At 40.7% G+C, this 27954-nt stretch overlaps 3 protein-coding genes across 3 annotated transcripts; all 3 read right to left on the bottom strand.

The window, feature by feature from the left end:
- Window positions 1–28: 28 nt before the first annotated feature.
- Window positions 29–5291, bottom strand: ppp1r14aa (protein phosphatase 1, regulatory (inhibitor) subunit 14Aa). Its single transcript, XM_080435711.1, has 4 exons — window positions 4916–5291; window positions 2594–2674; window positions 2316–2348; window positions 29–965 (listed from the first exon to the last, which is right to left on the bottom strand). The coding sequence occupies exons 1-4, from the start codon at window positions 5123–5125 to the stop codon at window positions 795–797; spliced, it is 495 nt and encodes a 164-aa protein (XP_080291837.1). The 5' UTR covers window positions 5126–5291; the 3' UTR covers window positions 29–794.
- Window positions 5292–7259: 1968 nt separating this feature from the next.
- On the bottom strand, window positions 7260–12739 carry dlb (deltaB; the record flags this gene model as incomplete). The annotated part of the gene is made up of 7 exons (XM_080435759.1): window positions 7260–7993; window positions 8833–9049; window positions 9872–10233; window positions 11080–11337; window positions 11440–11497; window positions 12135–12374; window positions 12689–12739. 7 exons carry the CDS (start codon window positions 12737–12739, stop codon window positions 7260–7262), a joined length of 1920 nt encoding a protein of 639 aa, XP_080291885.1.
- A 9440-nt stretch (window positions 12740–22179) lies between these two features.
- LOC308090552 (uncharacterized protein) lies at window positions 22180–27330 on the bottom strand. The gene is made up of 5 exons (XM_080435773.1): window positions 27228–27330; window positions 25489–25682; window positions 23984–24466; window positions 23814–23867; window positions 22180–22874 (listed from the first exon to the last, which is right to left on the bottom strand). Exons 2-5 carry the CDS (start codon window positions 25610–25612, stop codon window positions 22417–22419), a joined length of 1119 nt encoding a protein of 372 aa, XP_080291899.1. The 5' UTR covers window positions 25613–25682; window positions 27228–27330; the 3' UTR covers window positions 22180–22416.
- Window positions 27331–27954: the final 624 nt, after the last annotated feature.

The following is a 27954-nucleotide window of genomic DNA, read 5'->3' as shown; positions in this document are numbered from 1 at the left end:
TGGCTAAAATACAAAACAAAAAACAATCCAGTGATTGATATTCTTTATTTATCTATCTTAGCAGACCATTTCAAACTGTAGTAACTTCTCAGTCAAATTGTTAAGATGTAAGATGAATATTAGAATTTAAAAAAATGTCATACATAATGCTAGCTAGTAGGTACAGTATGCATGTTACATGGTTGATTTCAGTATTGTACAACAAACCATGATGCTGTGATCAGAGCAATAAATAAATTAAAGAATTAATGACCATAATAATTTGAAAGATGATGTGATATATGCTCATCCATTGATTTCAGTATCTTGGTAGGAAAGCATGTGTAGAATGCTGTGGTGTAACTATAATGTTCATGAGCTACAATATAAGGTCATGCATGCATTCATGTCCAAATGCCCTGCCTTGGCTCACTGTACTGTAGTTCTGTATTTTACTCAAAACTTCTAGTATCTTGGTATGTAAAAACGAATCTGGATCACATTTCACATATTACCATCTTGGTCTTTATCTCTGCCAAGTTAATAATTTAAACCCTATATACTTAATTGACTGGGGTCCCCCAGGGGTCTATACTTGTTCCCTTCTATTTTTCCCTGGACATCAAATCTCTTCACCGAAAATAGCTGATCTACACGCGTTTTTTAAATGTATGTTTACATAACATGACATGCCTAGAAATGAGACATTAGGGTACAAGTGGTTAACTGTCAAGCTTGAGATGTTTGGGCATGTGTACACATCATGATGGTGTATGTCTATGTTGTTGCAAGTGTGTGCATTGTGTGTAAGGAGGTCAGAGGGTCTGGTTGTGACTTTGAGGGTGGTGGTGATGTGGACTGTTGAAGTGATAAGGCTCATGGTGGTAGTGGCCATGGGAGATGACCGGGTGCTCGATGGTCTCACTCTGTAGTTCATCCTGTTTCTGAAGCCCCTCCAGCTTTCCCACCAGCTCTTTGATGAAAGCCTGAAGGACAGAACAACACACATAGAAGCTCAATAGACAGCATGCCCAGGCTACCACGTGAGAAGCAGCTTAAATGGCAGACACCTTCAAAGAGCCTGTGGCCGGGCAGAAATGGCTGTGCCTTATTTATTAATGAGCTCCATGAAGAGGATGACAGTGAATAGCTTTTGCTTTGGCAATGTAAACGTATGTTTTCTCATGCCAATAAAGCCCTTTGAATTGAATTGAATTGAATAGCAGGATTGCAGATAAAAACACGAGGAACATGATTAGCGATTAAGTTGTTCAATTTGTTGTTGATTCACAGAAATGTTAAAGCCCTGTAGAATTATCTTTGGAAATAAATACCTTCAAATAATTTTGGTTTGCTTCAAGCTACAAGTCATAATCCCAGTGTAAAACACACCATGAGGTATTCTGCCATCTTTAGATTGATGTTGGGACCTTAAAAACATTTTGGTGGCTAAATAAATCTGTGTCAATCATAGGATAATGTTAACCATTTTTGGTGTGCACGTGTTTTATGTACTGTAGATGTCCCAAAAATGGAAAGGAGGCCTTTGAGAGTTGCAGAGAACCTTGGAGAATAGAGGGAGGATGACCTGACAGGCCATGCGAGAGGAAGTTCTGCACTGTGCTGAATGTCATGCTGGAGTTGATGTGTTGTCATGTTATTTAAAATAATTTCTCAGTGTTGAGTTACGTGTTAGGTATAAATGTTTAGAGGGAACAAAACAGAGAGACAATTCATCTATGATTTTTTTTATAGGCCAGATGAGACAAAAAGCAAATCAGCCTTCACAATTGATTGGCCTGCTCTTGTCCCTGTGTTTGTTAGTCTGAACTGGACTCTCTGGGGCCCTACACTTTCACCAAAAGAGACTCATTGTCCTGGGGGAAAGAAATGGAAGGAGAAAAAGAGAGGGTACACAGATCGCCATTGTTTACACAAATGGAGTGTCTGCGGTAGGTCGTGTCAGACACTGCTAAAACCACTGTGTACAGGAGGGCAGGGAAGCCTGGGTTGAGTGGGTGGTCAATGTCATGTGCATAACATGCGCATCACCGTGACTAATGGACATATCGTTGTTGTCGGGTGGAAACCTTGTATGTCCAAAACCATTGCTTTTTTAAATGTATTATTTAAAACAAAGTTAAAATTGTAGCTGATCTACAAGCTCACAACGTGTCGCGTTACGTTGTGAGCTTGTAGATCGGCAATTTTCACTACTTTTGTGCGACACTCTTGTGTGATGAAGTTTTATAAAAAAGTATAAAAAGTTGAAATATGGAGACAGCAACGATATCATCAACATAATAACATTGCCTTATTTCTCAACTTAAACATACCTCTGTGTTGCTGCTGCACTTGTGAAGAAGCTCCTGCTCAGAAAAAAGGAAAAAAACATTGTAACCAAGCAGCCACATGTACAGTACATTTACATGAAGGAGAATTCATCTTTAATCCTATTAGTGAGACTGGCTTCTCTTTATTTAAGATCACTTAATAATATGCTTTCATTTGCAATTAATTTTATGACTCGGCAACATTTTCTTAAATGTGGTAACTTTTAGTAATGAGTTCACAAGTCATTAACAAGTCATTAACTCAACAGGGAAGCTTTTACCTTTAACTTCATGACCCGCTCCTCATCACTTGGAAGGTCAAGCAGGTCATCAATGCTCACCTCATCTGGCATGTCGTCCTCCTGAGGTGTGTACATGCACAAACACACACACATACAATTTCAGTGGAAAACTATCCCATTACAAAGTGAAAATTACATATCTTTTCAATCGTTGCTGTCAGGCAGAAACCTTGTATCTCCATATTTCAACTCTCATAAATGAATGTCCATGTCATACTATGGTGTCACTGAAAAGTAGCAAAAATAGCTGATCTACTAACGTGGTGCATTGTGAGCTTGTAGATCTATCTATTTTTGGAAAACAAAAATTAAGTAAAAGTGGTTAAGTGTGTCAGTGGGTTTTATAAATATTGAACCAATGAAAAGTATTAACAAGAGCTTGTGACTAAATAATAACTACAGTGGATCCATGGAATACAGGTTATTTGTTTTTACATTTTCGGAACAGTTTTGGACATTCAAGGTTTCCACCTAAAAAAATATATAATTCTACTGTATATCGACAACAAATATTAGGATTCATCCCGCACACAACTGCATCTCAATCAATGGGGCTGAGGGCTGAAGTGTAACAATGTTCATGTAATACTGTAACAGTTGCACGCTCACATTGAACAAAAGACCATTGTACAAGCTCAGTGGAAGGAGAGGCGAGTCCCACTCGGCACTCGTCCATCCACACCAACACCAAACCGCATTTCATTTGGATGGTGCTTTGGTGCGTACATAATTTCAACTCACAACAGCCTAGCTGATTCATTTCTCAGATGAAATAAAATAGGGCCCACGTGTTGCCTGAAAACCTCAACACACACAGAAACATGCACTTTACTTCAGTCTCAGTCTATGAAATACACATGTAGCTGCAAAATAACAACTCTACTTTACGTTCATGAAAAGTGCACCTTTTGGGCTCTTCAGTCTTTAGTCGCTGACCATGCAAATGAGCTTGAAACCAGAGGTCTGTGAATGCTGGCCCCTGAAGCTTTTGAGAACTGTTATATTAACAGATTATCCTCCTCTGAATTATGTTGCTGTACTCTCATTTTTCAACACAACCTTGTACTTCATGCCCCCATAGGCCTACTAATTGCTCCCCGGTTCCCCATGAGAGATCGTAGCCTACAGTAGGGTCCATTTTTACAGTCTAAGTTAAATGAACACTCCAGATTTGTGTGAAGGTCCTGTCAATTATATGTCACTGGAGCCTGCTGGACAGTGTTTACCTCCTGGTTGTGGACCTGCCCTTTTCCTGTTTACCATCTATCATTCCTCTCAGGCCCCAAAGGCTGCCCATGTAAGGCAAGCAAAGCATCTGCAGCCACATGTAGGCCTACAGTTAACTACATCACTAATGGCTTTGGAGAGTGGGTTTTATTTCTCTGGGGTGCTTGGCCTTTTAAGGAGAACTGATATCTGCTCTTTACTGAAATCTTCTGTTTTCATATACATTCACATTTCATTGCATGTGAATCATAATAGCCTAATAGGCACTAAGCAACTCCAATTCTAAACTTCTTATCTCAGTTCTTTGACAGACAATAATCCAGTTGGTATTGTCCTAACTTTCATATTTAACGCGAAAGAACGTGCAATGGGAAGATACGTTTTAAGCCACAAAGTCACAATCGGTGTTTTGACAGGTACAGTATATAACAAAATTGCTTTAAATTCTTTAAAGCTTTAGAGTGTTTAATTGGTATGCTCAGTGATGGAAGAAGTAGGCTACTCACATGTTTTACTTAGGTAAAAGTATCAATACTGCAATGTAGATATACTCTGTTAAGCAAAAGTCCAGTATTCAAAATGTACTTGAGTAAAAGTACAAAAGTATCAGCATCAAAATATACTTAAAGTACCCAAAGTAAAAGCAGGCCTACTCATTGTGCAGAATGTCCCGTTTCACAAGGTATCATATTATGTCTAAAATGTATACAAATCTTTTGAAAATAGACAAAGTTTTAATAGGGCTGAAGTGGTTAATCTGTGTTTTGTAATAATAATCAAAATCCACAAAGTAACAACTAATGTTTTCAAATAATTGTAGTAGAGTAGAAGTAAAAGTACTGAAACGTGGAAATACTCCAGTAAAGTAAAAGTACCTCATGTTACTTAAGTACAGTACTTGAGTACATGTACTTAGTTACTTACCACTGGCTATGCTTTCTACAGTAAAAATCCCACTTCAGTCTGTATAAAACAGTTCAATTCTTGATTCGACCTCATATTTTAGAATCAAACCATTACTTTTCTGTTTGCAAACTGTTCATAATGTATTCAATACTCAATCAATCAACGCACCTTCCCCGTGTAGAGCTGGTCCAGGCACTCGTCGATCCACTTCTCCACGTCCAGTCTCTTCTGGAGCTCCTTTCTGTTGTATTTCACTGTAACACGGGCTCTTCTCTGGATGCTGGACGGTCCGTGATCTTCCAGAGATTCAACATCGGACGATGAGACTTCATCTTCAGGCGTCGTAATTGTGGTGATAGTGATCCCGTCGGCTGCCATACCTTGTCCAACTGGTTCTCACAGTGAAGTGCAGGGTGTGTGTGTGTGTGTGTGTGTGTGAGGCTCTGAGGACTGGATGAGGACAAAAGGAGTCTTGACAGCTGAACAGCTGAGACTGGATCTGGATGGGCTCGTTCCTCAGAGGCAATCTACCAGTGCAGGAAGAAGTAGGCCTACTGTACTGACATTTTGTACTTAAGTAAAAGTATAAATACTGCAATACAGAAATACTCTGTTACAAGTAAAAGTCAGGAATTCGAAATGTTCTTGAGTAAAACGTGAAAGTACAAAAGTATTTGCATTTAAAATATACTTAAGGAGCCTACTGAAAGTGAAAGTAGGCTACTTATGATTCAGAACGTCCAAATGTATAAAAACGCTTTGAAAATAGCAGATCTACAAGCTCACAAGATCGTCTATTTTCAAATAGTCATAGCTTTAAATAGGGCTGAAGTGGTTAATGCATGTTTTGTAATAATAATTAAAATCTACAAAGTAACTAAAGTTTTCTAATAATTGTAGTGGGGTAAAAAGTACAATATTTGACTCTTAGATGTAGTGTAGTAGTACAATTAAAAGTATAACACATTGGAAATACTCCAGTAAAGTAAAAGTACATCAAAACTGTACTTAAGTAAATGTACTTAGTTACTTTCCACCAACTGCTATCTACAGCAGGCTAATCTATTATCACTGGTCACACCGGAGGGACAAAATTCCACTGGAGAGGCCACATGGAAAATGCAGCATAGTTTTTTTTTAAAGAAAAAGAAAAAAAGTAAAGGAAAAAAGTTTATAAAAAAGACTGACAAACTTTCAGCACGTAGCCTATAGGCTACCCATTCATACATTTATTAGCCTAAATGTAGCCTACTTTTTTTTAATGTATTTTGTATTCTCTGACATTATGCTATAATAATGGATCAAAACAATCAATCGTCTGTGCAATTGAGGCTAGATATTTTCATTGTTCCTTTAAACTAGCTTATACTGTACCTATCACTGGATAATGACCTCAATGGAAATAGGCTAAATGGCCATTCCCACTGAGCACTATAACTATAAAGATATAGTTTTAAAAATCGTTCTAAGTCAAGTGGATGGCAGAGTTCACACCAACTATAAAAAAAAATGCAATGGTGAACGATATAGTTATCTTTATAGTTATAGTGCTCAGTGTGAATGGTCCATGGTCTTGGTCTTGGGACCTTACTGTGATGGTGATTAGGTTAGGTAGGCTACTGTATATAATTCCAAAATCAGATCAAATTAGAGTAGATATTTTATTCCACATCACAAACACTTACACAATGATGAAATTAAATAATGAAAATGTATAACTTAAACAAACTTTGGCATGAACATAAAATGGCACAAGACAAGTAATAGAAATAGCAGTGTGATCTCTGCAGGACAAACCCAATATTCTTATATCCCCTGCCCTGAATATCTTTGGGGTATTTCATACAGCCTGCAAAGTATCCATAACATCAAACACAGTTCTTTATTTAGCACCATATAAATATAAATATATATTTCAATTTACGACAATCAGCGTGAAGACATATAAACATAACATTTAAAATAAATAAATAAGGTAAACAATAAAAATGATGGTACGTACAAATAAGGAAATAATGGCTAAAGGAAGATTGAAATGCAAAAAAACAAAACAAAAACTTTTTTTGTGATTCTGTGTAAAAATTAAAACAAAAAACAAAGAAAGTAAAGCAAACAAGGTGATCATATAAAAGAAAAACAAAATGGTTATAATCGGTGGTTTTATCAAAGGTCATCTGTTTTTGGTATGTGTTGTAGGTCCGGTGAAAATGTTTATTGGTAGTGGTACAGTTGCATCTTTGGGTCATTTAACTTGGAAGAGCTGTTCCCCATATAGATTTTCAACAGTCTTTGTAAATAATCTTAATAAAAAAAAAAGAAAAATGTTCCCCCCAAAACTGTTTCTTTTGTTTAAATGTTTAACATAGAATTAGTGGAGTGGCACCAAGCCACTCATACAACCCCCCCACAAAACACCTCTTCACTATTCTTGAAGAGAGACAAACAGAAGTGCTAGTATTCCCACCCTCATTTCACAGCCTATGACTGTCCACAGTCAGTATTCAGACCTGTCTCATCTAAGACCCACCCCAGTGCCCAGGCCAGCCTCCTCCCTCCACAGATAGTCATGTCCAGGAGAGAGTGAGTGACGTTCCCCCCTGACGAGGGTGCTCTCCACAGGAGTATGCCTGTATCCAGACCTACTGTCTGGGTTGAGCGTGAGGCTGAGGCGAGCTGTGCTGTTGCTGATTTTGAACAGACCGTTGGGGCAGAGGAAGGCGTCTCTCTCGCTGCCTCCCAGATTGTTGACCGCCTCCAGGTCGTTATACACCGCTATGTCGCTCAGCTGCTTCCTGCCCCGCATGCGCCGCCGCCTCCTCAGCATCATGATGCCCGCCACCAGAATGAGCATCAGAAAGGCCAGGACGCAGGAGGCGGTGACGGTGGCGGACGAGGGCTGCGAGCTTTGCAGCAAAGCGGGCTTGAAGCTGGGCTGTAGCGTGAACTCGCAACTGGGGCCCATGAAACCCTTAGGGCACTGACATACAGGCCCGGTGAAGTGAGTGAAACAAGTGCCCCCGTTCTGGCAGGGCCGGGCGCCGCAGGCATCCGAACGCACGCTGCAGTTCTTGCCAGTGTAGCCCAGGGTGCAGGAGCAGGTGTAGTCGTTCACGCCATCTTGGCAGGTGCCAGCGTTCTGGCAGGGACCTGAGGCACAGTCGTCAACGTTTACCTGGCAGTTGGCACCGGTGAAACCCACCTGACAGCGACACAACACACTCTGGCCGAGGTCCAGACACTCACCACCTGCAGGAGAGAGAAAGGACACCGCTCTATTTAATAGCCTGTAGATCAGGGAGGACCATCCCGCAGGCTTCAAAAGGGAGTGTTAATAGGATTACATTTAACACTGTCTCAAGGTTGTCTGTGAGTGGAAAATCCTTTGCTCTACCGACGCTGTGGTACAGTGAACACAGTGTTTACAAGTCAAATCTCCCATTTCCTTGTTTCAACTCCTGTACCCTCCTCCCCAGTATCAGTACACCTTGAAGGTTGCACATGCAAATGCATGTCAGAGAAACAGACCTTAGTAATTGAGATATCAAATTAAACATTGTCATATTCCCATATAACAAATGACTGATCACAAAATCAATATATCAAAAATTGTTATCATATGGTTCAGAATGTTTTGATTTGTAATATTGGATCTATTCTGTTATGATTACAGGTCCACACATCAGATATTATTATATGTTTTTTACATGTTTTTTGTGCAGTATTTGGCTATGGCAAGATCACATAAGCATTGCAATCGGGATGAGTTATTGATTTTTGTCCCCTGCTGGGTGTTTTACTCCCTGATAACCAATAGAGGGAGCCAACAGACAGAAGACTCCACTGGGAATATTCCACTTTTGCCAGCCCATATCAGGATTTTTAATCAAAATATGACAAAACTGGTTTTCAATATCCTGGGGCAATTAATTCATAGCAATTCAAAATATGTTGTGCCAAATACTTAATCAATAACAAATGTATTAACATTATTCAGACAGACTGCTGGTGTGAGTTTCAACCACTAGATGTCACCAACAGTACACCTGTCTCCCATTCCACTGCAGTGCAAGAAGCCACTGACTCACCATTTAAACATGGACTGTTACTGCATCGGTCCAGCTTTTTCTCACAGTTGGAGCCAGTGTAGTTGGGAGGACAGCGACAGGTGTAGCCTCCCGCCAGTGCCTCCATACAGGTGCCGCCATTGAAGCAGGGCCCATCAGCACACGTCATGGCAAGGATCTCACAGTTCTTCCCATAGAAACCCTGTGGGCAGGTACAGGAATAGTCGTTCTCCAGGTCCTAGGAGAGACAAGAAGAATACTTTCCATTAACCTCTTAAGCCATATTTCATATACAAAAAGTGGGTAAATAGAATATGTTTTGTTGAGTTTGAGAGTAACAGATTTCCATCATTGTATGTCAGTCAGATCATGACAGCCAAGTGATTTATGCTAACCAAACAGTAATACTTAACCAGTATGAAAAGACCTTTAAAATCCGTTGACTATTTCAGAACATTACAGCCTAGACTTTGTAATGTTCACCCCCCCCCCCTCCTTTCTGTGTTTTCCATTCTCCCCAACGGCAAGGGCATCTGCACAAAAGCTAAGGAAAGAATGGTTCACTTCAACACTATTGGATGCAATCTGTGCTGCCCTTCTGAGACTGAGGTGTTGCCATGGTTACCGCCAGGGTCTTATAAGTAAAGCTTTCATTTATACTTTGTCGCACAGCTGTTTCGACAAGTGTTGCCTGACAAAAATGGCATTCTTCCAACTGTCGCTTAAATGCACCTTACCTCAGTCATTCACTATTGTCTCTAAAATTATTCAAACATAATGTACTAAACACTCTTTTGATTTGTGTTCTTAGTTGCTCCTCTAGTTCTTTGACAAACTCCTAAATATGTATTGTAAATCAGTGGGGTGCAGGGAGGGGGCTCTAAATGGACCCTTACAGGTCTGTAACTCTGAGAGTGTACAAATGTAACCAAATGGACCTGTAGGGGTCCATTTGGTTTCACCTGGTTTGTACACACTCAGAATTATGGGGGTCCTTGAAATTGGAAAAAGTTTGAGAACCACTATTGTAAATTGTAGATATTCTGCATATCCTACTTACATTGCAGCTACCTCCATTCTTGCACGGGTTACTATCACACTCGTTCGTCTCCAGCTCGCAGTTAGTGCCTCCGTATCCGGGCCGGCAGGTGCAGGTGTAGCTGCCCTGGCCGGTGTTTGTGCACGTGGCGCCGTTGGCACAGGGCCGGTGGTTGGTGCAGTAGTTGAGGTCCTGGTCACAGAAGAGGCCCCCCCACCCTTCCTGACAGTTGCACTGCCACGGCTGGCTGCACGTCCCGTGGAGGCAGCCCGGGTAACGCACGCACTCGATGCAGGAGGGGCCGTCCCAGCCCATACGACACTTACAGCCCCCTGGGGCATCGCAGTAGCCGTGCTTCTCGCTGCAGTCCGCTGAGCAGATGGCTAGAGTTGAGAGGGAGGGGAGGGTGTGTGATTACAATGGACACGCCCTCTCCAATACATTATACACACGTGCATGTACACACACACGTCTCTCACACACACACAGACACACACACACAGACACACACACACACACACACACACACACACACACACACACACACACACACACACACACACACACACACACACACACACACACACACACACACACACACACACACACACACACACACACACAGCACCCTGTCTGACCCCAGCCATGTCTCAGACTCCACTATTGGTTAAGTATTAAGCCAAGCAGGTGGTAGGCAACACTACTGAAGACAAATGCTTTTTTGTCTCCTTGCTATTGTATCTCACACACACACGCTCACACATGCACGCACACACAGCACGCACACACAGCACACACACACACGCACACACAAATGTTTTTCTCCCATTGTAGCAGAGGACAAAGGCCAGATGGAAGACTGCAAGCCTTCTCACAACAGAGAAAAACATAATACTGTAAAGATATCTTCTAGATAAAGAGCATCTGCATGAGGAACTACAGTTAGCTAAATCATAGTTGGGAGGATAAAGATTCTTGCATACAAATGCAACTTCCAATAATGTGTTTTAAAAATCATGCCATATATATTGCTGTCTTTAAAACATTTGTTTGTGAGACAGCAGGGCTAATTATTAAGTCCTTAGTGTACAGTCAGTCAGTTAATGTATCCACTTGTGTACCTAAAAAAATCCTCCTTGTTAATTTACCAATTTGTGCACAAAAACACCCTTACAGATCGATTTGGTTTCATTTCATCACACATTTTTGGGATTTGACTGAATACTTACGTTCAGAACAGTAGCTGCCCTTCCATCCCTCCAGGCAGATGCGGTTGCCCTCCTCATCACAGGTGTAGTGGCCCAGGGTGTCATCACGGGGTCTGCAGTAGTCGGCACAGCCATCACCAAAGTAGTACTCATCGCAGAACACATGGTAGGAGTAACGCAGCTCACTTTGCTCTCCAAAGTGGACGTCCTGAGACCAGTCTTCGCCGATTGAAAGTCTTCTTCTGGTTGCCAGGCGACTGACAAGATTGTTTTGGTTGTCTACAGGGAAAGAAATAGTTAACGTTTGTTTGTTTGTTTGTTTGTTTGTCATATTTGCATGATGAGTGAAAAGCTTGTGTACATTGTGTGTACTTAGCCTACCTGTGTATTCTGTTGGAGATTCGGCATTCCAAGCCTCGATGATCAGTGAAAACGTTCCCTTAAAAATGAAATGATTCGTTTAATATTCAGAAAAGAAAGCCCCTGTCACCCCCACAAAGATTTCTCTCTATTTTGTGAAACGTCTCAGTACGGCACTATATAAAATCAATGCATTATTATTATTATTATTATTATTATAATAAGTAGTAGCAGTGGTGGAAAAAGTACAAAAATGTTTTATTTAAGTAAAAGTATCAATACTGCTATGTAGAAATACTATGTTAAGTAAAAGTATGGAATTCAATTTTTTTGAGTAAATGTACTTAAAGTACAAAAAATAAAAGTACTCATTCTGCTGAATGTCTCATTTCAAATGTGTACAATGTATACAAATCTTTTGAAAATAGCAGATCTACAAGCTCGGCTATTTTCAAATGCCCGAAATGTATATAGGGTTGAAGTGGTTAATGTATGTTTTGTAATAATTCCACAATTCCACTAAGTAACTTAAGTTTTTAAATAATTGCAGTGGAGTAAAAGTACAATACTCCAGTAAAGTAAAACAAATACCTCAAAATTGTACAGTACAGTACAGTACTTGAGTAAATGTACATGGTTACTTTACACCAATGAGTAGTAGGCCTAGTAGTAGTAGTAGTAGTAGTAGTAGTAGTAGTAGTAGTAGTAGTATTTACCGGCCATTTGAAATGGAAAGGCACCCTGATAGGAGCGCTGCTAGAGATGGAAGTGTGATCTGCCCGGATGACGTTGGTGTGACCCGTCCCAAAGGTGCAAGGTGGCTCTGCAGAGATCACATCCTCTGGATGCTTCAGGCAGATCCTGAAGAACATGTGGCAGTCTCTGTGTCGCCTGCAGATGCGGTGTGCGGTGTGAAACGAGTTGATCTTCAACTCAAACACACCAGAAGACAAAACCTGTAAATGACAGCCAAAAAAGTATAAAAGATTGATTAGCCAGTGCACGTGGTAGGGACAGGACACTTTGAGGAAAGGATGCAGTGTAAAATGTTGAATGTTAGCCTAATTTTAAACAGTTGGTATATTTCACTTTCAAATGAAATAAACATTAAAAAAAAAAGTGATGGAAAAAATCACAATTTTTTTCATTAATTTTATATATATATATATATATATATATATATATATATATATATATATATATATATAATATCCCCCTAAAATATAAATATCCCTTTAATAGTTAAAATAATAACACTGACGGCACCTACCACTTGTACCAAGGCCAACGTGAAGAAGTATCTCAGATGTAGGGGGGCCATTTCTTCCCGGGGGTTGCGCGACTGACAGTTAAAAGTGGATGTACATATGTTCAATAATATGTACGCGTAATATTCCTCAAAAAGATGCGCAGGCGCTGAAAGGAAACTGTCCAAATGTTAAAAGAAAACACAACAAAAAAAAACTTTTAAAGCACAATGTTCATTGCCGAATGAAATTGTGCGTAGCCTACACTCATTACAAAGTCCCTGTTTCTCGTATCCTAAATCCTCCTCGCCGCAGGTCAACTTTGTTTAGATTCATTCTGGTGTGTCATGAAAGTGAGTGGTTTTATACGTCTGGTTTGCCTCGCGTCACGCGAAGAGGAGGGGCCACAGGAGACCTCCAGGGACCTGCTCCTTAGCTAGGGGGACATGTGGGACCTGGCTATATGGAGATTTAGCTACTAGCTAGGGGCATTGGTGGAAAAAGTACTCTTTTTTACTTAAGTAAAAGTAGCAATACTGCAATATAAAATATAAAATGAAGACTCCGGAATTCAAAATTTACTTAGTATAGTAAAAGTACAAAAGTATTGGCATACAAATTTACTTAAAGTAGCCATAAGTGTACAAAAAGTAAAAGTATACTCATTATGCAGAATGTCCTATTTCACAAGTGTTCAAAATGTATACTAATCTTTTGAAAATAGCAGATCTTCAAGGTGTCACTTGTGAGCTTGTAGATCTGCTATTTTCCAATAGCCAAAGTATATAGGGATTAAGTGGTTAATACATGTTTTGTAATAATAATACAAATCTACAAAGTAACTAGTAACTAAAGTTTTCAAATAGGCCTAATTGTAAAAGGTACATTATTTGCCTCTGAGCTGTAGTGGAGTAGAAGTAAAAGTACTGAAAATTGGAAATATTCCTGTAAAGTAAAAACACCTCAAAATTGTACTTAAGTAGGCTACAGTACTTGAGTAAATGTACTTAGTTACTTTACACCACTGCTATATGGAGATTTAGCTAGGGGACATGTGGGACCTGGCTATATGGAGATTGAGCTAGGGGACATGTGGACCGTCACCTGGCTATATGGAGATTTTTGGGTGATGCAGATGCAGTTTAATCTGGGGGTCAAACTCAGGGTGACGTCCAAAAGTACAAAAATGTCCAATGTGTAACAGTTGGCACAAGGAAGGTATGCATCCATTTCAATTAATAAAGCTAAACATAGCCTAGGCCTATATCTCAGTAGCCTATGTGAAATAAAAAAAATAAGAACTCTTCCATAACAAAAGTGGTGGAGGGCAATTCTCACTTAAAAGTAGCCCTAAAGTGTCACAGTGTTCCTATATAGCCTATCAATATAATTTTGAAATTATAACTGTGGTAGGGCCTAATATATAATAGCATATAGGCTAAATAACCTTCCACAAACCATGGGGTTTCGGTTATATCATGTCCTGTTCTGCTGTTTTTTTGTTGAAAGGAGCTGAACTTTGATCAGAGGGAAGTGGAGGAGAAATAAACATGTTCCTTGGTCTTTCTTTCCTTTGTTAATTGCTCTGACGCGTGCAGGAGAACAACAGTGGGCAGGTTACGGATAAGACCTCTCATTGTCGGATATTTGGGGGGTCTTTTGTTCTGTTTTCGAGGGGGGGGGGGGGGGGACTCTTCCAGGACTGGCTGCAGTTTGGGTATATCGCGTTGCCTTTGTCTATGGACCTCATGCGAACAGCTGTATGATAATGAACGGCACATGGTCGACCGTGTGGCCATTGTCTCCTCAAACCGTCTATAATTCCACATGATTCACACTGCAGCACAATGCGCACATATCATCGATCTTTCTGGGAGGAGTTGGTTAGTTTTTGAGCATTGGGACGTTTATGGCAAATGTTAAGGTCAATGGTTTAGACGAGATTGAAAAGAAGGCCTATACCTTTATGAAAGTAGCCTATGTGTGTTGGAGTTTCACCCAGCACTGAATACGAGCACCCTTCTAGCCTACTACTCCGAGACTTTGTTTGAATATCATAACTATTTTCATACGTAGGCCTAAATATCACCAAACAAATGATCATGGCATTTAGTTAAAATTCTCCATCAGTAGTAGCCTATAACCTGGGCTATTAATTTGTTATCTGTCAATAAAAGCTAGTTAAACTTCTACAAATACAAACTGAGAAGCCTAATTATAGGCATGAAATTAGCCTATAGGACTCAAATCTCCAATAATATGTATTGCTATTTTGCCACAACTGAATTAAGCAAACTCGAAGATGAATGGCTGAATTCATTAACATGGAGCAGCTTATGCTTGAGTGCCTGGTGTGTTTCAATACAAGTGTAATGTCTTCAAATAGCCTAGAAAACGAGAATTCCGAAATATTGTGCAGGTCAAAACATGAGGTGTTTATGTATAGCCTACAACAGTAGCCCATGGGGAGGAGGAGAGGGTGTTGGCGCGCGCGTGTGTGTGTGTTGTGTGTTGGGGGGGTGTATATTGATATTGTAATGAGCAGGGGGCGCGTGTCTCAAGTGGCCGTCACATCCTTCCTGACACGCTTCTCCCCACGCACTGCAACGACAGAAGACACGGACTGAATGAAGAATAAATCACCTTGACTGTTCCAATCGAAGTCTTTTCTAAATAAAACACTCAGACTCAGTTATGATGAGTGGTTATTTATTTAGGTGGCTGATTCTTCTCCAAGACAATTCTTCCAATTATTTTGGCTTTTACACATTTTTAAACAATTTAAAAACGCAAAAGTTGTGTGTAATTTCCAGATTGGATGATGATGACTTAAAGGATGAGTTCACCCCAAAAAATAGTATTTTCTATTAATTACACACCCCATGAAGCCTTGAATTTATGGATATTTTTTTGTTTTTGTCATATTCCTGAGCCAATAATTTGATGACCACATCATCGGTCAATAAATAGGAGATTCAGTTGGAGACTCAAGTCTCCTACTGGAGACTTCGCTGGTCATCAAATTATTGGCTTAGGAATGCGACAAAAACATCTCCATGAATTCAAGGCTTCATGGGGTGTGTAATTGATACAAAATAAGTCATTTTTTTGGGTGAACTACCCCTTTAAGTGTATCGCAGCCATGTGATCGAAGATACACATACAGTATAGCTTAGATTAGAACATAACAACATATAGCCAATATAAGCTCTACACATAATGAAAATCGGCCTAATTGACTCAAATACTTGTGGGGTGTCTTTGACCACCATGGTCCCCTCATGCCCGGTTGGTTTTGGCTTGACATGTATAAACCACTTTTGTCCCAACCCTCCTCTCTACTAGTACTAAATGAAGCAAAAACTTCCTTAAAAATGTAATGTTCATGTACTGAAAACATGAGCCATGATATCTGTATTAAACATCCACATGAAAAAGTTACAAGCAAACTATACCACTGATCATTTGTCTATTATTATTCCTATGCATCTTTAGGTCACATGGTGTCCTTTGGGAGAACACCACCACCTATACTGCCATGCAATGTGATGCACATCTCCATGGCAGTGGATATGTGAGCCTTTTGTGTCACGAGAGCAGATGGACAGTGCACTCTCTCTCTGCTGTTATCATCTGTACTACTTGGAAGGGTGTGTGACACGAGTGTGCCACGGGGCATGGGAACCAAAGAGGAGTCATGTCATCCCCCGGCCCTCCCCTAGAATGGTCAGCATCTGCCTTAGAGCTGCTTCCCCCCAAGGGGAGATTGAGCTTGGTGCAAATCAAACCCTGGCCCTCGGGGGAAAAGTCAGGCTGTTGTGGCCACTGCTGCAGCCCCATGCCTGCTGTCTGATTCGGGGGACAATAGGAGGTGTGGCAACGATGTCTGCTGAGCCACAACGCTTGTGTGTGTGTGTGTGTGTGTGTGTGTGTGTGTGTGTGTGTGTGTGTGTGTGTACACACACTGCAAATGGGTACATAGCCAAACGGCGCCCTGCATATGTGCATATAATTTGGTTGGGGTCCAGGCTCATTTATATTCCACACATGTACATGTGTGATATATTATGAGTATGTGTGTCTGTTAGGCTGGTATAGTGCAGTTTACAACTCATAATATCTCATGAAGAAATCACATTGAAGAAATCACCATTGTAACCACTAATCCACATCCAGATGACAGTATACTTCTTGTAGACTGCATAGGCCTATAATGTTAACATTTTTTGTTATACGATACGGCATCTAAGGACAAGCTTGACTATATTTTTGACAATATAATTTGTACAATATATTGTATACAAAACATATTTTTTTCCCTTTTTATAAATTATTCTGTAGAGCACTAGTCTCTTCCCAGTCCCCAATATGCAGTGAATATGCTTAATTTAGATGAAAATGAATTGTTTTGGCTTAGCAGCAGCAGATGCATAATTCCTCTGCCGTTGGGGGACACATGGAGGCATGGTAATAATTTAATTCTAATAACGATGGTGGAGGACAGAGCTGCCTGCCTTCAGTCCTACCTTTACCCACACCCCCACCCCTCTGTTCTCTGACCCCCCGGCCCACACTCTCTCTCTCCTCCTGGAGCTTCTGTGGCAGATGGGAGATGAAAGGGGGGAGTGTAGAGGGATGAGGGAACGAAAACAGGTGGGGGTGGAGAGAGAAGAAAAGAAAGGGCACTTGGGTGAACTGCAGGAGGGAACTTTTACATACACTTGGAGGACAGATCGATGGATATATCTCTTTTGACCAGATGTCAGCTAACTGTAGCAGACTAGCAGTCTGGAGAGCAATGGAACATGGATGTCAGGGACTGGAATGAAACATTAGAAACGCAGGCGAATGAGTAAAAGTAATGGGTTATAAAGATGTTTCAGTACCAATCATACTTGAGAGAAACTGTAGCAGCAGTCACTAGTCTTATCGATAACATATTCAATTAACCAAACTAAATCTAAGGATCCACTTTATTTCAACATAAATGGCTCGACAGCAATATTTGCTGAACAGTGCAGTAAAATGTGGGAAGACATTCTAAAAAAACAAGGAAAGTGCATGTAATGTCTGTCTTTCAGTTGTATCCAAACGTAGAGGAAGGGCATAAAAGTGTGCACTAGCAATTTGTTGATACTCAGTGAATCTTGGGACTAATATATCTTTTAAGGAGACACTTTTCCACTCAGGCTTAAGTGCACCATAAAATAAAAAGGTAAGAGACAAGCTCAAAGTGTGAATACAGCTGGCTATTCAGTGGCCCAGCCCCCTAACCACCAGACATGCTGCCCCCTGCCTTACAGCTATGGACAAACCCCCACCAGACCGCAAAACTTCTGTAGCATACCCCCCATCCCTTGGTACCAGCCTCAGCAGCTGTTTAACCCGCCTGCTGAGACACAAGGGCTGGAAGACAATGCCATTCTAGTTAATTGCATGCTGACTACCCCCATCCTACCCATACATTTAGAATGGGAGATGGTAACTTGGAGATTAATTTGGTCATTTACATAGCTATCTGTTCTTTGTCTGAAAACCCACAGCGGAAATAGGCTAAAATAACTAATATTTTCTTAATCAAAGCCAGGCAAAGACTGGAAAATTATAGTGGAAATTAACTGATCAAGAAATGAGCATCTGCATGTAAATACAAAATATACTGCACTGTTCTAAGGACAATTCGTTTTACCAAGTACTTTTAAAAAGTACAGAACAATAATGTAACCGAAGTTCATAGAATACCTAAAAAATAAGAGCTAAAATCAACTTCAACAAAGAGGTATTATAATATAAATTAAAACAAGGTCGAGTTTTGAAAATATTATACCCACCTTGCTCTACTAGAACAACTCATCCAATTGCAGGTTGTTTGATAACAAAAGCTTAATCATTGCTACATTGAGTGTACACTTCTTTAGGCCTCTACCCAGCTTGTCAAGTACTCTCTTGTGACAAAGAACACAGGCCATCAGTTTGATGACAGACAGGCAGGTCAGACTTTATGTCATGAAACAACTGGTCCATAGATCCCTGGAGCAACCTACAGTAGCTGTCACTCCATCAGAATCCATGGTCATGACTATATGGCGCCTTTGTGCTTTGTCAAATGTATGGCATTACTGTTGACCCCTTTCTGTGTGACAATACTGCCCTCTCCTGGCTCATGCTCATGGTCATTGATCAGTGGACAGGCCAGTTGCTTGTCCTGACTGTAGCTTGAATATAAATGACTTCTATCTTCAGTCCAACTTTAAACACAATGTAGACCGTCCACAGGACGGCAAAAATGGTTCAGTAAAAGATACCAGATAGAAAACAAATGTTCTACCTTGGCTAATCGAGAAAATATGAACTATATAAAGTTAAGTTGTCTGTGATAGGCCGGCAGATAATGCCAAAATATGGAGTTGTCTGAGCCCGACATCAGTTCAAAACGGCATTGTAAGTCAAGGGTTGATGTCAGCACACATCACCTTGTGCAAATTGACATTGGCAAAGTTTGATGTTGCCGCAAATCTGTTATGCAAAGGTTTCTACTGTTACTGTGTGTGACATCAGACCATAGCTCAATCAGTGAGAGAAAAAGGTGGTGTGTGTGTGTGGGGGGGGGGGGGGGGTTGAGAGGGAGAGCGAGAGGGAGGTTGTGTGACTTCAGACCAGAGCTTGATCTGTGAGAGAGATAGAGAGGGTTAGGGAGACGGGAGAGTGAGAGGATGAGTGTCTATTTCAACCAAATAACCCGGCCAATGCTGGGTACCAAAACCTGAACGTGCTTGTTCAACACCTTGCATCACTTCAAAGAGTTCACGCAATAACCCTGGCAAGTGGCAACGCTGGGCAAGCTGATAAGGTGGCACAAAGCACCATAAATGTAGGTACCAGTGTTAGATAGCCCCAGGGTAAATTTGGAATATTTGCATTATACTTCTCTTTAATAACTTGCGTTGTTAGCTCTGCAGTTGACAAAGATTACTAGTGTTTTAGTCAATCAGATGAATGGAAAGACTATATTGTCTTAGAAGGGCCTGCAGATGATTCTGACAGTGGGGAGACTTTGATGTAATCCAGTTTGCAGTTTGTCTGAAAGATGTGGAGAGACAGGACAAAGTCCACAGTCCACAGAGTGCCCACTAGCTATGTCTTATCAAAGATATTCACAAAAATTACATTTTTGGCTCCTGTTAAAAATCTTTAAGGGACATGTTGCCTTTCATGTTGAACATCCCATCTTATTGGGCTAGCCTTAGAGGAAACACTGCTAAACTGTTAGGACAACAACTGAGAAACATCCTATGACCCCAGGCTACAACACTGATGATACGTCCCAGGTGCATCCATGTGATGTTTTTTCGTTATAGTTATTCTATTTATAGTGGCTCATAGGAATTTATAGACTACGTGACAACCAGGAATAGATTGGTGACCACCGGAGAGACGGGTGACAGCCGGAATGTAGACGGCATCCGGGAGCAGTTTGGGTTGGCGCCCCAGTCTGTGTCTTCCGTGAGGAAGAAGCCCAACAAATCCACAGTGAGGCCTTTAGGAGGGCCATTCAAGCAAGCCGCAAAGGGAGCCTGCAGTACCACCACGGGCCAAGACACCATCACACCAGAATGAAATGTTTGGAACGGGGGAGTCTGGTGCAACGCTCAGGTCCTGGACCTGGTAAGACGGAGGAGGAGCCCGGCCAGGAGGCCATCCACAGAGCCTAGCCCCTCCACGTACCAGAGCCTTTCCTCTCCCCCATTCCTGGCAGAGTAGTTTCGGACAAGCGTATTGAGTGGCCCTGTCTTTCCCTATTTAGGACTGACCGTGGGTAGCTACCTGGGACGTAAGTCGGGGCTTGATCAACCCTGGCTGGCTCACCTGGGTGAGGGTGTATGTTGCGAGACCCGAAACATCCTATGACCCCAGGCTACAACACTGATGATACGTCCCAGGTGCATCCATGTGATGTTTTTTCGTTATAGAACCTGACCTTCAACGCCAAAAGAGCTGCTCAACACCGGTTTCAGGAAGTCCAGGAGCAACAGTGACAAAAGCAACAGGCAGAACCACTTTGTGCATGTCAAAAGTAATATTCCGATTAAATGCTTTGAGGCATGGAAACAAGGATCGCCTTTATTTAGCGTCCATGTAAACAGTTAAGTTGGAATCTCTGATCGGAATGATTTCATTCTGAATTAATAAATATTGTACATGTAAACCGTATCACTGTTGCTCAGTGTGGCATGCTGTATGCCACCTGCTCCAGTGCTGAACGGAAAGCTCTGCACTGGGTTGTCAACTCAAGCACATTATAGGGACTTCCAACTACCAGACAGAGGACATATATTCAACACCTGCTGCCTACAGAAAGACCCCACTCCCCAGCCATCGCCTGTTTGCCCTCCAATATCTTGGTAGGAACTACGAGTGCATACAATACATGTCCACACCTCTAGACCCGAGGACAATGTCCTGGGGAGAGAGCTTTAGACGAGTGGCAGCTTTTATAGTTGTGATGTGAAAGATGCTGAACCGCTGTAGTCACTATGCATGCACCTGCTGATTGAGAGGATACTTTAAATCTAGGAAATGTTTACATGCCCAAATAAATCAATCATGTTATGCTTACAGCAAACTGTACAGTCTACATTTCTGAAAACTAAAAGCAGTAATGTAAAAATGTCCCTTGAAATTAAACCTTTATATGTAAACCAACCAACCTGTATCAGTTTTCCTGGTCTGAAGTTCATTATACGTTTGATTCCTGCTATGCATTTTGTTAACTGCTGAGGCTTCATATAAAGAACATCAATGTCACCATAGCACAGTAATGGAGGTTTGAATGCAGTATTGAGCATTACAAACTTAAGATTTGGAACAAAATGTTATGTTCTAGCCCTGCTCCTGAGTCACCTCAAACGTTTTCCCAGTAACAACGCTGAGATGTCGGTTGCCTGACAGAGTTGCTTACAGTTTGGAGGGGGTGATGGTTACAAATTATGCACTGGGTGAATGCTACAAATTAAAGCAGTTAAGCTCTTTTTGCTGAATGAGCTTTAGTGACATCCGATTGATTTCTGAACGGGTCATATTCTTGATTTATAGATCTGCATTACTCCACATAAAAGTACATGACTAACTTTCATCACACCCAAGTTCAACAGGACTAGCTTGTATAGTACAGACAGACAGTGTTTGTGTAGTCATACGGTATTCAATCATTTGTTCATGTTATCAACTTTAAAATTTTGTTTATAGCTGGACACTTGGTAGGCTAAGCAATATATCTACTTATTTCGTTGAAAACATGAGGGAGTTCATTCTGTAGTTTTTAGGCTTGCTAATATGGTTGTGCCGTTTGTGCTGAAAAAAAATTTACTTGTGAAATTCTAAGAAATCATTCCATATATTTTTGTATTAACTTGATCACTGGCTCAGTGTTTATGCATATTAAGAAATAATTTTGGCATCACAAATTAACAGGGTTCCCAATTTCAGTAGGTATTGAAAAAAACATCAGGTCATATTAACAGGCAATTACTTTGTTTAATTTTTCACTTTGACCATCATTCTAAGAGTATGTCACTATTATCGAAGTGTCAAAATACAACCACATGAAAACTGTACAATAACTATCAAAAAAGGTAGACTCATCCTGGGACTCGATCCAGGGGCACTCACAAGTAAAGGACTTGAAGGACTGAAAAAAAGAAATCAATAACGTGACAAAAGCGATACTGCCAGCTCAGTCCAGCACAATATCCTATACGGCTGGCCGTCCATTGAGTTTGTCATGAACTAGTGAGATGGCCCCGCCAGTGAAGTCTCTGAGCACCTGCACTGTCTCCCGCTGGAGCTGCAGTGAATCGCGTACAAACTCTTGCTGAGTCTCAGCCAACTGCTGCACTGACTCGGACAGAAGTTCGAGCGAGCGTGACACTGTCTCTAGCAGCATGTTGGTTGCATGCTGCTCTTGAAGGCTAAACGATGCATTCTGCAGCACACTGTGCCTCTGATTATGTGAAGTGTGACCTGACGAAGGAAGCGTAGCAGAGAAGGAGGATTGTGTGGGAAAGGGTGCTGAGCTTCCAGCGATGTGTCGAGGGACACCATTATTTCTTTGGTGATCCCCTGCAAGTTTCGCTGTCTGAGTGGAGGGCAACAGATCGTCTTTTTGTTCATCATCCGAGTCCAAAAATGGTGGTTCGCCAGGTTCGGTATCTTGAATCAAAAGGAGAACACCAGATTATAATGTAACATTATAGACAACCGAGACACAAAAAGGTTAAAGGTGCTGTAAGTGATATATTACCATAATTTTTATTAAAACAAAACGTTTTTAGTTAAAAAGTTAAAGCTCAATATTCTGTTAGTAATCTTTGTTAAAGTGTTTGTTTGGTAGCATGTGTCTCCACGTCTCTCCAGCTCTTTAGTCAACAGAAAACACATTTTCAGGTCGTTGGACACCAAAGAGTTCCCTCTCCTCATTGGATTGAATTAAATTTGTTTACTGAAGAGCCGGTGAGACCCCTGTTACTGAACAGTCTATAGCCATGATACTATGGGAATATAGAGCTATTTAACACTTATTCAAAAAATATGTATAATTTCACTTACATCACCCTGAAAGAACTAGTGGCACAATTAGTTTTTTTCCCCCTGGGCAACATTTCAGCTGGACAATATACAAAGTCAAACATCACAATATATTTGACCAAATAACTCGATATTGATAGTGATGAGAATATCGTACTTGGGACGATCATGTACCCCCCCAAATAGCAAAGGCAACTGATCTACAAGTTCACAATGTGCTTGTACATCGGCTATTTTTGCTAAAATAGGAAAGTAAAAATAAATACTTTCATCAGGCAGGAGTTCTGTAGTATACCTATATCTTCTGGATTCTGGTACTCTTGCCCTAATACCCTTGCATTACTACATCTTTAAGTGTCATTCACTTCCCCCACACAGATTTTCCCTGCTGGTCCAGGGGATTACCCTGGGAAACTTTAGGCCACCATGTTCAGTCTAATAGATTTTTAACACTAAAATGCCTTATTTTTGAAAATTTAAATATTATGAAATGAACAGTAATACCAATGGATTATTAAGTTGGAAAAAGCCATATGACAAGCCAACTTTAATATTTGAACTCACCTTCAGTAACAGGTGCTTCATATTGGGCATCCAAGGAAGGCTGTGAAGAATCCCCTGTAATATGAAAACAAATGGAAAAAAATAGGATCAATAATAAAGAAATCAATATTCAATCATAATACTGTCTCTCAAGTCCATTAAACTCTGTCATGTAACTTCAAAACACTCACGAGATGAGCCACTGTAGTTGGGAATGGACTGATCTTCTTTCGCACCTGGCAGTGGTAGCACATCCATGGAATGGGGAGGAGGGGGTGGCATAGTAGACATGTCCATCCCATTGGGGGAACTCGTCAATCCCATCATGTCATCTTCGAAGTCATCAATATCCTCGGGCCCATCATCATCGTCTTCCAGTGGTCCGATTCCACCACTGATGCGGTCTCGCCTGTTCTCCATCTCCAGAATCTGGTGCACTATTCTCTCTACCTGAGTGAGGTCTCGCGTCAGACGAGAGAGGAGCACCTTATTATTGGGTGGAGCTCCTCTCAGCATAGCAGACACTTTCCGCTTGGTGTCACACTTTAGGTCCGACCACTTCTTGATCACCTCAATGACTTCGCGCTGGCACTCTCCGATCTCATTTACATGTGCGGTAATTTCTGCCCACGTGCGCTTCTTAACATCTGTTGGCACACCACGATTGAATTTGCCTTTGAAGGAGAGAAAATGCAACATTTTATAGCACTGGGAATGACTTGTCAACAGGACTACAATGAAATTCTACCCTTATTTTCTGCTTCTCCACTTTCTCCCAATTTAGTCATTATGCCAATTCCCAATCTCTGTCACCCGACAGAGATTGAGTTTCACCAGGAGGGTGTAACGTGTGCAGTTACTGGCCTGTCACAATTATTACATAATTGTCTAATCGCAATTATTTGAGATAACCGCAATTATTTTTGCATAATTTTTGCATAATCGTCATCTTTTTTTTTTTTTTTTTATGTCAATAATTTCTTTGTATATTTCAGTTATTTGTCATATCTGCCCTGTGCAATTTTTTATTACGAAGCCTAAAAGACTTCATATGTTCAATGCCAAACACACAATTAAATTGTTAATCACAATTATTTGAGAGACAATTAATCGTTAACTTAAATTTGTAATCGTGACAGCCCTAGTGTGCAGAGGAAAAGGCTCTCTCTCCCAGTTCTTGTCCCTGCTGAACAGGTGCCCCAACCAACCGTAGGACTAGACTAGTTCAGTGAAAGAACACCATTCTCTGCCGGCTTCTCACCTGCGAACACAGCCGGTTGTGCGTTGGGAGCGCCTGGACAAGCCAGAAACACTGTGGAGGATTTGAACCCCAGTATCCACGGGGGGCAGGAATGTTACCCCGGCACTCAACCCATATTTTCATTGGCTCAAGTTTGATGCCTTAGGAGTTTGACTGAGTGCACACTCCATGATATTAAGTTTGACTCAAAGTGAGTGCACACTCCATTGGGGTTTTAATCGTCCCTCTGAGCTAAAATGTTCCCCTTCTACTTTGCAGTAAAATGGTTAAAAGTTCAGGCACAGGACAGAACCCATGATGGTAATTTAATAATTTCCTGAATGTATAAACCATACACTCAGAAGCCCATTACATCAAACACAATACCTCTAAATATTTACACATGCAATATGTATGCAGCCATTCTGGGTGGCAAAAGCCAAGAAATTCACATACCTACAATTATCGAGCGATGTTTTCTCACTTCATCCAACAGTATGTGGATTTCACTAAAACTGAAGCGGGCTTTTCTTTTCCTGAAGCGATTGATACTGTCTTGATAGTCTAATGGTGAAGACATCCTCCACAAAGACAGCGTCCCCACTCACAAGTACTCCACTTTAGTGTCCACTTCTTAGGCTGCCAAAGACCTTTAAGGCAAAAGCTGTATTAGTTACTTGAAGTTTATTGTCACATCACAAGTTTACACCAGGTATAATAAGTAGGTGAAATTATTTTGTTCACGTTTCCAATGAATTGCACTTTCACTGTTAAATAAATAAGAAAAATACAAGGCATAAGAACGGCATTGTATTTACACGATCAAATAATAGTGTTCCACAGTAAGCTATTGTGCAAAATATCTAAAACACGAAATGTATACAGATGTCTGTCAATCTACAGTCAGATATACAATACAGTGTTCTGCAGTCATTGTGCAAAGTATCAAATATCAAACAAATATAAAATGTAAATCTACAGTTATTCTACAACATAGTGCATCCTTCCTGACAGGTCAATGTACTTGTGAGTGGTGCAATAATGCATGATGTAAACACAGAGAGAACTAATTAAACATGCTTTTACACATTAGAGTTTTGCAAAGAAAGGAACTGTAATTTGAATTCAAAGTAACGCATTGTATGTAAACTCAGTCTACATCACTTCATTCCCAGTAGAGATGAAGCTGATGAAGCATCCACATTTCATTACCCACATGCAGTGGTGGAAAGTAACTAAGTACATTTACTTAAGTACAATTATGGGGTATTTGTACTTTATTGGAGTATTTCCAATAATTTAACTTCTACTCCACTACATCTCAAAAGCAAATATTGAACTTTTACTCCACTATAATTATTTGAAAGGTTTAGTTACTTTGTAGATTTATTTTGATTATTATTACAAAACATAAATTAACCACTTCAGCCCTGTATACATTTCGGCCATTTTAAAATAGCCGATCTACAAGCTCACAACGCGTAGCTTTGCAAAGCATTGTGAGCTTTGTAGATCTGCTATTTTCAAAAGATTTGAACTCCTGCATAATGAGTACTTTCTACTTTTGGTACATTTCGACATTGCAACATTGATATTTTTACATGTAAAAAACATGTGAATATTTTTTTCCACCACTGTTCATTCCCAGTAGAGCTACAGTGAAGCATCCACATTTCATTACCCACATGTGACTTTCCTCACTGTCGATGACTGGAAAGTTGCAGTAGAAAACACTACTGGTGTTTGTTCACTTTAGCGCAGAAACGGGCTGAATAAATAAAATCCATGCAAAATGGTGTATATTGGACACACTTTTATGGAGCTAAAACTAGCCCAGTTTACTAGCTTAACACACTTAACGCATTTTGTCGAACAAACAAAGACACTAGCTTGCAAATATATAATTCCTCCCGATTCTGTACTGAAGGCGAGTTACCCAATGCTGAACAAACCAGTTCCAGTCCATTATTAGTGACACTGTATTTAATTACAAACGGTAACAACAACAATGCGGGCTCTGCAAGTAGCAAGCTAAGCTTAGCTAATGCTAACCTAACGTACACACGCTCTGGTTGGTATTCGAAAACTTTTGACCTTTGATTGATATCTTGTATGACGATTAATTTACCTGCCACAAAAAAAGTTTTTACTGCCAAGTAAAAAAAAAAGAGGGTATTTTGATTAACGTTATTTACCGCCACATTAGTGTGAAGTATCGGCCATTCGGAACCAGTGGCGTCCAGCTGCAGAACATCCATGCGAACAGTGTTGCCACATTTGTGAGAGAAATAATCAACCACGTCTATGAAAACAAGCCCAAAAGAAGAAACTAGGCTACGGCTATTTGAAAATAGCCGATCTGCAATTTTTTTTTATAAGTAATTTTGGAACATTTTTAAAACATTTCAATAACACAAATCTTGTAGATATCTACCATTGTTTACAAGCGACTTTACAGGAAAAACAAGCCCAAAGTCGCTTATAACAAGCCGACATGGCAACACTGCATGAGACTCTGCAGCGAGGCGAGAGGACCAATCACAAGTCGATCCTCAGAGCCTTAGGTAGACAGGGATCACATCACTTTGCATGTTGCCAATCCGGCTTAGAGCCCGCCTACTATATCCGCTGATTTACACATACAAACATATTCGTAGACAATTTCCGTATCCGCTCTAGACCTTAAACGGGATCAGAGCAGTGAGCGGTAAATAGAAACCAGGGCTTTCCCCTGGTGCTGCGGAAACTGCTGTGAGGATGGAGGCGGAAGCACAAATGGCGCTTTGTAGTGAAGTCTGAAGTTACTTTTTGCCTTCTATGGAGGTAAGACCGCCCCCCCCACAGTGGTGGAAAAAGTACTCACATGTTTTACTTAAGTAAAAGTATCAATACTGCAATGTAGAAATACTGTTACAAGTGAAA

The sequence above is a fragment of the Gymnoscopelus braueri genome (genome assembly GCF_963280865.1).
Source record: "Gymnoscopelus braueri genome assembly, chromosome: 8".
In the NCBI taxonomy this organism is placed as follows: Eukaryota; Metazoa; Chordata; class Actinopteri; order Myctophiformes; family Myctophidae; genus Gymnoscopelus; species Gymnoscopelus braueri.
The sequence above is the reverse complement of the archived record's forward strand: the minus strand, read 5'-3'. Positions and strand labels throughout refer to the sequence as shown.

Bases quoted from the DNA above. Each gene is read 5' to 3' on its own strand.
- ppp1r14aa (XM_080435711.1), bottom strand. From the start codon at position 5,125: ATGGCAGCCGACGGGATCACTATCACCACAATTACGACGCCTGAAGAT. The intron at 2,675-4,915 runs GTGCGTTGATTG...TACACACCTCAG, and splicing joins ACCAGCTCTACACGGGGAAG to GAGGACGACATGCCAGATGA. The intron at 966-2,315 runs GTATGTTTAAGT...TCTGTCCTTCAG, and splicing joins AGTGCAGCAGCAACACAGAG to GCTTTCATCAAAGAGCTGGT.
- LOC308090552 (XM_080435773.1), bottom strand. From the start codon at position 25,612: ATGTCTTCACCATTAGACTATCAAGACAGTATCAATCGCTTCAGGAAA. The intron at 24,467-25,488 runs GTATGTGAATTT...TCTCCTTCAAAG, and splicing joins ACATCGCTCGATAATTGTAG to GCAAATTCAATCGTGGTGTG. The intron at 22,875-23,813 runs GTGAGTTCAAAT...TTTTGATTCAAG, and splicing joins TGAAGCACCTGTTACTGAAG to ATACCGAACCTGGCGAACCA.